Source organism: Cryptotermes secundus, unplaced genomic scaffold (genome assembly GCF_002891405.2).
Source record: "Cryptotermes secundus unplaced genomic scaffold, Csec_1.0 scaffold41, whole genome shotgun sequence".
Taxonomy (NCBI): Eukaryota; Metazoa; Arthropoda; class Insecta; order Blattodea; family Kalotermitidae; genus Cryptotermes; species Cryptotermes secundus.
Window position 1 is genome coordinate 599797 of NW_019731215.1, and position 10287 is coordinate 610083.

A 10287-nucleotide genomic window follows, 5' to 3' on the forward strand; every position below is an offset into this window, starting at 1 on the left:
TATAGTAAGGCATGATAAAGTTTGCATGCATTTACATTACTCAATATGTAAAGAATTTGGAATTGAAGTACCAGACAACTGGTACTCACACGTGCCTAAGTCAGTATGTGAACATGAGGATATAACCGTGTTATGGAACCAAGGCGTACAAACAGACAGAGAGGTTCTGGCAAACAGGCCAGATATAATAATTAAAAATATGCAAAAGAAAACTTGCATACTTATAGACGTATCAGTACCATCGGATAGGAATGTAGTACAAAAAGAAGCAGAGAAGAAATTAAAATATAAAAATTTAAGCATCGAAATTCAGCGAATGTGGAACATGAAATGTTTTGTGATAGGAGCCACGGGTACAGTCACGAGAGGGTTGAGAAAATATTTGGAACTAATTCCTGGTAAGCACTCCATAGATACACTGCAAAAAACGGCTATCCTGGGAACATCACACATACTACGGAAAGTGCTACAGTGCGAAGCTTGAAGCCTGAGTGGTGAGGTGCATCACTGGTTCAAGAAAAGGAATACCAGGAAATAAACCTGTGACAAGAGATGATGATGATGATGATGATGATAATAATAATAATAAAGTAAAAAAAAAGTAAAGCTATCCCTGTACCAGGCCGTGAAGACCCATAGGGTTGTGAGACGTTGAGGGTCCCACATTATCTAGACAATCGGCTCAAAGATGGCAGTAAGGTTGTCAGTCTTACGCTCCTTATGCGCCGGCCGCGCTTTACTCCCCAGGAAAATTATTTAATTAATTCCTGGTACTCATTTCTGTTAGAGGCTGAGTAAACCCCAGGGCCTAGTGAAGCTGGAAGGATTAGGTAAACTGAAAAAAATCCAATGACCTCATAATAATAATAATAATAATTTTGGTCCAGATGCCAAGTAGTGTTTATTTGCAGTGTCACATGGCATGTGATAGGACTACAGGAAAAACTAAAGGGTTAGCAAGAAAAGCAAATCTGCAAACCCTTCTGAGGAACAGATCATGACAACAAGACAACTTTACAAGTGGGGTCCTAGAAACATCTCCTCAGTCACTAAGATCAAAGAAAAAAATGATGAGGCTTGAAGAGAGGTTCACAAAACTCCAATATTTTTAGGACTCAAAAAATACATTGTTATTATTCCTGCCTCAAAAAACCAAGTTCAGACAAAAGTACTTTCTGATGCAAATGTGTTTAACACTGCATACATAATATACTTGCAACATGAAGAGAGTCAAGTGAAAGACATCAGAGGATTTGTAACTTGTGAATATGACAAGAAGTGGTGGTCTGTGTGTGTGAATGACAATGAACTGATCCAACATTTTTCCACATCTACAGCCCCAGTAAAGCTTTCAATACCAGACACTTTGTGGGTTCCAGATTCAAAAGTGCTTAAAAAGTGGATCCAGAAACTGGCACACATTATCAGTAAAAAGGAATCCTGTTGCATGACTGAAGAACTAGAAACAAGGCTTCATGTACTGTAAATAGCTACTCTTACAGGTAAAATGTTACTTGAATGAACTAATTCTAAAATTCTAATGAATATGCCTGCCAGTTTATTTTTTGCCTTTCTTATTATGGCTGTATTACCTACATACCTTATGTAATGTTTAATTCGTGACTTGCAACAGTATGTGTATAATCTTCCGTTATAAACAAATATGTGTTTCAGAAACCCATTCATGTCCCAGCATCAAGCATTACAAAAGCATATTTGCAAAATATTTTGGAGAGAACCTGCATAAAACTCTCTAAATATTTTTCATAAATTAGGGTCATACTGTTAATAATGTGCCCCCTCAAATACTGCTCAGAGGCATCTGTGTTATTAGGGCCACAGTTATATGCATTTTAGTGAATTCATAAGAAAGAAAAAGGAAAACGTACTAATTCAACTTCAAAATTAACTAACATAAGAATGAAAAACTTCATATTTATCAGTTGCTCATCAGATTCTGTGGGCTTACAAAATTTCACTGAAATCCAAGATGGTCATGCGAACTGCTGTGTTAACTTGATATGAAATGACCCAATAGGATTTTCTGTACTACTGAGGCCAAAGCCCAGATACAGAACTGTTTCAATTGCTAATATAATCAGGCAATTGTCTAATAAAATCTATGTATACATAACAAAAATTGTTTACATCATAGTAAACATTAAACATATAAGGCCATGTACTCTGTTGACTGTGATTACAGATTTAGTCTATATTAACATCTAAAGTTCAGTTTACCAAGCCATAATTGTTTTTTTTTTTTTGTAAGATACGTTTTTGCTGTCACTTTATGTATCCGACCCAAACAGGGATGTACAGTTGTCAGTAAAACACAGCAGCTACACGCAAACACAATGTTATACTATACTGTTCAATATTTTGGACTGTTAACCACAAAGAATAAAAACTTATAAAGCTAATAAACGAAATGTCTGTTTCTGTCAATCTCAAAACCATAAACTGACGAAATGTCTAAAATGTACAACAGCCAACTATTTGCAACCCAAAGGGGGGCTGAAGTGGAATGTTCATTCATTCAACTTTGTGGGTAATTTGGCACAAAGCAGCGAAAATTTCATCCGTGGTGAACAGTTCGCACGCTTCTTTATCTGACGTGCTTAACAGAACGCAGGATACACATCGCACATGAACATCCACTTCAACTTTCCTAACATTCAAGATTATTTTGAAAACAGGGCCAAATAATCACGAAAACTGCACAAATCCTCCGGTAATGATTTACACAGAAAACTTACATTTTCACAACCACACTCTGACGAAAAGTTGCAGTCCTCCAGGAACTATCTTCCGCCGCCATTTTACAACTAAGGTAACCTAGAGGAGCTAGAGCACCTAGAGACCTAGAGCTACCTAGAGTCAGCCACGGTGAGAACGGGTAAGAACGTCCAAGTACGCGTACCAGTAAACTGCAAACAATCGGCAAGATTCAGCTGATTATACATATGAACCCTAGATGTACACTTCAGACCAAAAGGGTAACTCCCATAGGGGAGAGGAAAACATGCAGACCAGCCATCTATGTTCAGCAACATGAACTAGAGAGTCTGGAAATGACCATAATTGGTAAATATACACCTATCGCAAATAATCGAATCGCATAAGTGTCAGCCAATCGGAGGATCTTAAAATTCGCCTGAAGGCTTTGGGTGGTTGTTGCAGTAATACTGCGTAGTTTTTAAAACGCCGTTGAGGTATGTTGTGCAACTAATTAGATTAACTAGTAAGTAGGGACTTTGATTTGATGTTGTGAAACGAGAGTCGACATTTACGCATGAATTTACATCTGTGTGTTACTTATGTATATAGATTATGCGTACTACGCCCAGTGAAATTAGAAACAAACACGAAGTCAGTGTTACTACGATACTTCATCCAAATCGTATTTCAGTATTTTAAGCATCTTTCGGTGTAGCCTAAAGAAGGACCGTAGAATCTCAAGAAAGTGAGAGTGTACTTTGATTCTGTTATAATTTTTGTATTGTTTCTTGCAGTATAGATGGAAGGAAAAAAAAAATTGTTCTGCTGAAGCATGCACGTCTTCCAGTGATGAAAATGGATTGAGATTCTTCAATTTTCCCAGAGCTTCAGGACGGTATGAGCCAGATCTGAAATATTATTATAAAACATACTGTAATATTTTGGCGAGTGTTATTAAAGGTGCTAAAAATCTTCATTATAATCAATTAATTTCTAATTCTAGTAACAAAATGAAAGTCACCTGGAGCATTATAAAATCAGACATGGGTAGAAAAATTAGTAATGCAGGTCAGTTTTTAAACATTGATGGGAAGTTAACTGATAATCTTGATGTGATTACAGATTCTTTTAATAATTAATTTCGTATGATAGCTGGAAAACATCAATACCAATAATGTTCATCAGCATTTTCTGTGATTTGAAGAAACCTTTTGACACTGACAATATCTGTCTGTCTTTCTATCTGCCTCTCGCTGTCTAAAGTAGAAATTTTACGGAATAGTTGGTAAGGCCAATGCATTGATAAAATCCTATGTGAAGGATAGGTACCAGAGGGTAAGTCTATTTTACTCATTGGAGGAATAATTTAATTTCAATATTAATTAATGATCTTGGTACGTTATATGCTGGATGCCTAGTAGTACACTTTTATGTTTCATTATTGTAGTCTTGTGTCATTAGTATACTTTGATAGGATATATATGCTATCAATGTATTCATTTCCCCACCAACCTATTTCCATTTTTGAACTGTGTTCAATATCACTAGTTGAGGAGGATGAAGTTGACAGGGCATGTAGCACGAATGGGGAGGCGAGGACTGCATATAGGTTATTAGTGGGAACGCCAGAAGGAAAGAGACTACTGGGAAGATGAAGGTGTAGGTGGGTGGACAATATTAAAATGTATCGTAGTGAGATAGGATGGTATAGATTGGATTGGACTGATCTGGCTCATGATAGGGACCAGTGGAGGGCTCATGTGAACATAGTAATGAACCTTCAGGTTCTACAAAAGACTGGAAAATTCTTGAGTGGCTGCACAATCGACAGCTTCTCAAGAAGGCCTCGGCTCCATAAGTAAGTTTAATGTCACTTCACCCATATCCTTTGGGTTGGATCTGAGTGAAGTTCTATTAAACTTTGTCCCCCACCCTTTACAAAAAGAAAGTAACAGCGGAATAAGAGCCTCTGCAGCTCTGGAGTACAAGAGATTANTGGCAGAAATAATAACCTATCTTAAAGAAATATAATGAATACTGAAAATCTGGTATCTGTTCACATTCCAGTTCAGTAATGGAAAGGTTTACATGCCAAAAGTAACACATCTTACACAAGAATGTTATGAATACTGACAATCTGGTATATATTCATCTTCAAGTTCAGTACTGAATATGATTATACAGCAAAAATTAATAATATATGTTAAAGAAATGCAATTACTATTGAAAAGCTTATGTTCATGTTTACCAGTCCAGTATAGGTAGCATTATATGGCAAAAGCAAGAGAAGGAATACACCTGTAACAACAGAAGTGACTAACAATGTAATGAAAATGAAATAGGTAAATAAATTACATAAATAGTCCTACCCACATTCAATCCTGATACTGATTGTCCTTCTCAGAGTTTCACACTGAGGTGGATAACCTGAACTTTGGAAGTCAATTATAAAGTAATGCCTCTTCATTCTTACTTACACATAAAGAAGACCCATGTGTGTCAGAAAACAATTTCCCATACACTCGATTGAAATATAATTTCTTGAAGATAAAGCCCAGAATGAACTCTGACCCAGTGAAGTTCTAATATTCTGAAACGAAGGAAACATGTTTGCACAGAGGCAAAGAGTTGGAGCTCAAGGTCCAAATAAGTTTCGTGTATGTAAACGAAATGTGGTTGACCATGTTATCATTCACTGCAACATGTCTGCAAAGCATGAAAGAGATGGATCTCAAGTTCAAAGTAGGTTTCTTGTGCGTAATTGAGCTGTGGATGACGATGTTATCATTCGCTGCACAGTAGTTTCTGTTGCTGCACTGCAACTGCATGTCACCAGGGATACTTTCTCCAACTTACGAAATATTTAATGATGCTCATGTGACTAGTTGGCACACATATTCTTCCAGTAATTTCATACTTACTCTGTGTCAATTTCCAGGGCTGGTATGGGCAGGACATTACAAGGCAAAAATGAAGAAACATTGCTTTCATAATGACTTACCGATGAGATAGTTGGAGACATACAATCGGGGTTGTATTCACCCGCCCGTCCAGACGTGATTTTGGTTGGGGTGGCTTGCTCTCATTGGCTGTTTATCGAAAGGGAGTTGCTCTTTCAGGTTTACCGCCCTCTCCGACTCAGCGATTTCCTAATGCCATAGTTCTTTATGTTCTACTTCATATAGCCTCTTCCTCAATGTCAGCGTTATTACGCTGCCGTGCTAATATTGTGATTGCAAAACTATTACCTAACTACTTACATTACACTTCTTTGAAAACTCCAGCTTCCTGCTACAGTCCATTATTTCTACTTCTTAATCTTATCGTATAAAAACACTTATTCCAAATTAACCGAAAAACATATCTACCTGTACATAATCTTTGGGGCATAACATCCCACACACAAAACGTGGGATATATCCCGCTAACGGGGAATATTACACTTGTTTTCTACAAATACCCCCCTTACAGTCTCTTCCATCTACGTTTCATCAACCTTACAAGTATCATAGTCACTAATTACATCAATATTCTTTATTGTCTCTTATTGTTCTCTATCTGTCCTATTGATCCACTTTCACTTTGACTTGGTTCCCTCACCAGAACACTGTAGTCTTGGATGGGGTTCCGAGGTCTCTGGTCTGCTGGTCTCCTTCAGTTGCCATCTCTCTGTAAGCAGAAGGGCTGGCGCTTGCGGCACCATTATCCCGGGGCTGTCCCAGTCGGCCTTGGACTCGTGCTGACTACTGACGACTCGCTGGCAGCGTCAGCTGTCCGATGATCAGGTCACAGCCGTCTGGCTGCGTGATGATGCCTGTGCCTTCTAAGCTTGTTATGTTCAAGGGGCATCCTTGAGTGCTTATGCACCTGCACTCTACCTTTGTAACCTTCGCTACCGCATATAGCCATGAATTTTCAAAAGGGTGTTTACTAAACAATGGTCTGAAATTTTCTGACAAAATCTCCCGCTTGCAAGACAAATATCCCTGACTTGTTCCGAAAAATAGACTACTCAAATAAGTTTCGTAAGTTCTCTCAACTGTCGGGACTGTTCCTTTACATATCGTGATCGTTCCTTCCCTACAATTTCGAATATACCCTGTCGGTAACATTATGTAACTTCTTTTATCGGAGGACACTGCTAGTCTCTCCCTTCCTCCTTGTACCTGAACAAACTTGCCTAAGTTGGGTTCTAATGAGGATAACGGTATAGGTTCGTAAACGGTGTAGGTTAGCCTTATGGTTCTTAAGGGTAATTGGACAATCTGGCGTGGTCCGTTACGCTAAAGTCCACAGTGACATACCACACGGCGCCTCATTAAAATTTCTCGCTCTTGCAAATATGCNACTTTGAACGAGTAGCCTTCCTCAAGTTGCACGTAAATATCGCGCGAAATCGCGAATAACTTGTGTGAGGGCAACAAACTGGCAGTCAATCGGTGTACCGTTGCCATATCTAAGCTCACAGCTAAGCTTGTCATATCTGTACAAATTTTCATTATTAATAGTTCTAATTCCCTCGTGTAAATGGCCTTCCTTACTGAATTAGTTACTTGCTCCCTTGTTTGGTTAATCTTCTGATATAGCGTGAGCTGACCCCTAACCATCTCCTTATTGTGCAACTTCATTGCTCGTACCATCTGAGCCAATATTTTAGCGTTTGCCCTTACTCGCGAATCCATTTCGCGGCTAACTGTCATGCATTCCGCAGCGTCGCGTACTAATTCTCCTACCCTAGTTCTAAACGTTTCTATCCTGTCATTTAGTGGTCTCAAATCTTCACTAAGGGCTGCTCCGAAAAGAAATATAAGCGCTTTCCCTCCTAGGCTAAGCACTCCTCTTCGAACTCTCCGTTCCCGTGGAAACTTTTGGAGGATGTTTTCTACTTTCTCCTGCAGCTCTCCTGCTATCTTGCTCACGTATCTTAGCTCCTGCCTTTGTACTAGGTCTCTTCCTACATTGAAGGTGAGATCCACCAATATCATGATTAGTTCTCCTATCATTCTGGCGTGGTCCGTTACGCTAAAGTCCACAGTGACATACCACACGGCGCCTCATTAAAATTTCTCGCTCTTGCAAATATGCCATCCCCTTTTCCAATTTGAGCCCGACGGCTCCGTCTGTCTTGGATTCCTCTCCACCTGAAAACAAACGGAGTACGTCAATTCCCGTTACCTCTGCGCGTGTTTCGGCCTCCGGCCGTCTTTACTCTCTGTAATTACTCTGAATTCGGGGGCGCAGTGAATAACCTTGCCGTTCTTCACTTAACGCGTCCGTCTCGGTCGTATATAATGCTGACGAACCACCATTATGCGTCTCACTAGCTTCATCTTTCTCGCTCATTCATGCTGTCTCCCTTTCCTCCGCAGCCGGAGCAAATGTGCTGTCTTCGCGTTCCTGCCCATTCGCTTCCGCAGTGTTTGATGCTGGCGAATCCCCATTACCTGCCTCAATAGCGTCTCTCTCTGCTATTCTTTCTGTCTCTCTCTCCGCTGGAGCAAAGGTGCTGATTCTGCGGATTGATTCAGTTGTATCTTGTCTCTCCTACGTTGCATACGAGTATTGTGGCGGGTACGAATATCGTGGCTTCTCTTCACCGTCTTCCGACGCTGCGTAGTCGGAACCAGTCTCTTCACCTCTCCCGAGGCTGGGCTTGTGTTCCTTTATCCTTCGCCTATGTTGTTTCCGTCTCTCACGGAACTCTTCTCGTGAGGCTCTGCATAGTTTCAGTTGCTCTACGTGCAGATTCGCTTCTCGTTTCCATATTTGTATCCTGTACACTAGGTCAGAGACTTTTCGCATCACTTGATACGGGCCTAACCATTTAGGTTCTAGCTTTCTTCCCTTTACCATTTGTTTTCGGTACACAAGCTGGCCTTGATGATACACCACCCTTCGTGCTCTCTGATCGTGGCGAGTGTGCTGGTCCCTTCTCACTTGGCTCAGCTTCCTCCTCGCTATTCCGTGTGCCTTTCGTAGTAGTCCGGCCAATCTCCTTACTGCCTCTACTGCCGGTCCCCTCGACTCTGGTACGCTGGGTTCGGCTGGGTCCTCCCTTACCCTCTCTACAACCTGTCTTCTTGACTCCGTGGTTGCTTTCACAGCCGTTTCCGTGCCTTCCTCTGCACCTTGCAGAAGTCGCGGCTCCCTCTGATAGACCCTTACTCGTCTGTCCACTTCCCGTTTACCTGACGGGTAATTCGTCAGTTTAATCTTCTGGCCATCCAACTCTATTTCTTCGGTGGCCAAGTCAATACGGGCGTTTAGTGCTCTTAACAGATCAAGCCCCATAATTCCGTCCATCTGGATCGGAAAGGGCGCTACTACAAAATCGTGGGTGTAATACCAGTCTCCTATTAAAAATCGACCCCTCTCTTGCCTTGTAGCTCCAATTCCCGCCCAGTTATACCCCTAACCGCATCTGTATTCTCTTTCGTGGGCTCATCCCTCAGGTAGGGTTGGACTAAACACACGTCTGCACCTGTGTCTATTATGAACTCGTAGCTTGTCCCTTGGACTTCTACTCTAATTCACGAGTGGAATCCACGCGGCTTCCTTTCGGCGGGCGACGGAGTTCTCTACCGCCGAAATTAGTTTGGGGAGCTCTGCTCCTTCTGGGTCGTGGGCTTTCGTCTTGCCTCACAATCCCTCGTTATGTAGCCTTGCCGTCCACACGAAGAACACTTGACTGGGGCTCGAACCCGATCTCTGTTCGTATCCCTTCGTTCCTTGGATCGTCGTACCGGCGATCCTTGCGGCTGGCTTCTCTGATTCCATGGTGATTTGTATCCCTTTGGACTCGTGAAACTCTGCCTTTCCGTCTTCACAGTCAGCGTATCATGATCCTTGCGGTGAAGTTCCATCCGCTTCGCACTGTATACTACAGTCGATACGTTTAATGCCTGGTTCAGAGTTTCCGGATTTCGAATCCACATCTCCCTTCCGGCTTCTCCTCTCATTTCATAAATGAAACTAACGAGGAGCCTAAATTCTGCTTCCTCCTTCAATATGCGCTGCTCTGTCGGGTCTGCGCTCTTCCTCACGGTCTTCGTGCTCAGTGCCCGACATCTGTCAAAAAACTGAATGGGTGATTCGTCTTTCCAGTGCGTGGCTTCGTGATGTAAATTATAGTGGTACCGAACTGGCAATTTCTCGCCAAAACGGTGAACTAGTGCTGCTTTTAACACTTCATACCTCACATTTTCGTTGGTTAACTGGTCCCTACCGTTAACAAATTGCCTGGCTTCTCCGGCTAACATAGCCTTTATGATGTTTACCATGTCTTCCTCACTCCAATTACTTACACGGGCACACTGTTCTACCTGTGTTAAGAATTCTGTTACCGGTTTCGCATGTGACTGCCCACTCCATTCCCTAATACTTGTGGGCAATGATAAATCCTTTTTTTTCCTATTGTTAGTCCTTTCAACTATTGTTCTAACTGTGATATTCTACCCTCCATTTTGTGGTTCCTTGCTGTTCTCGTTATCTAACCTTACTTGGTACTTGTCCTACTCCTTGTCTCTTCCTAGGGCTGTGATTCGAAGATCACGGTCCTGCCACTAAATG

General features: G+C 41.4%; 2 protein-coding genes across 4 annotated transcripts in view; one reads left to right on the plus strand and one right to left on the minus strand.

Moving 5' to 3' along the window:
- The window catches only part of LOC111866387 (mediator of RNA polymerase II transcription subunit 15), a gene marked incomplete at its 5' end in the record, with an annotated part of 45864 nt that extends 43029 nt beyond the window's left edge, over positions 1-2835 (minus strand). Inside the window, 1 exon segment of the mRNA XM_023855286.2 lies at positions 2757-2835. Coding sequence (XP_023711054.1) covers positions 2757-2818 — 62 coding nt within the window.
- Positions 2817-10287, plus strand: part of LOC111866396 (DNA mismatch repair protein Mlh1) — a 17096-nt gene continuing 9625 nt past the window's right edge. The window contains exons 1-2 of one of the 3 annotated variants that reach the window (XR_004513204.1): positions 2817-3212; positions 3513-3613. The gene's annotated coding sequence lies outside the window, so the exon portion shown is untranslated. The remainder of the gene's footprint in view (positions 3213-3512; positions 3614-10287) is intronic. The other 2 variants (XM_023855295.2, XM_023855296.2) reach the window with 2 other exon arrangements.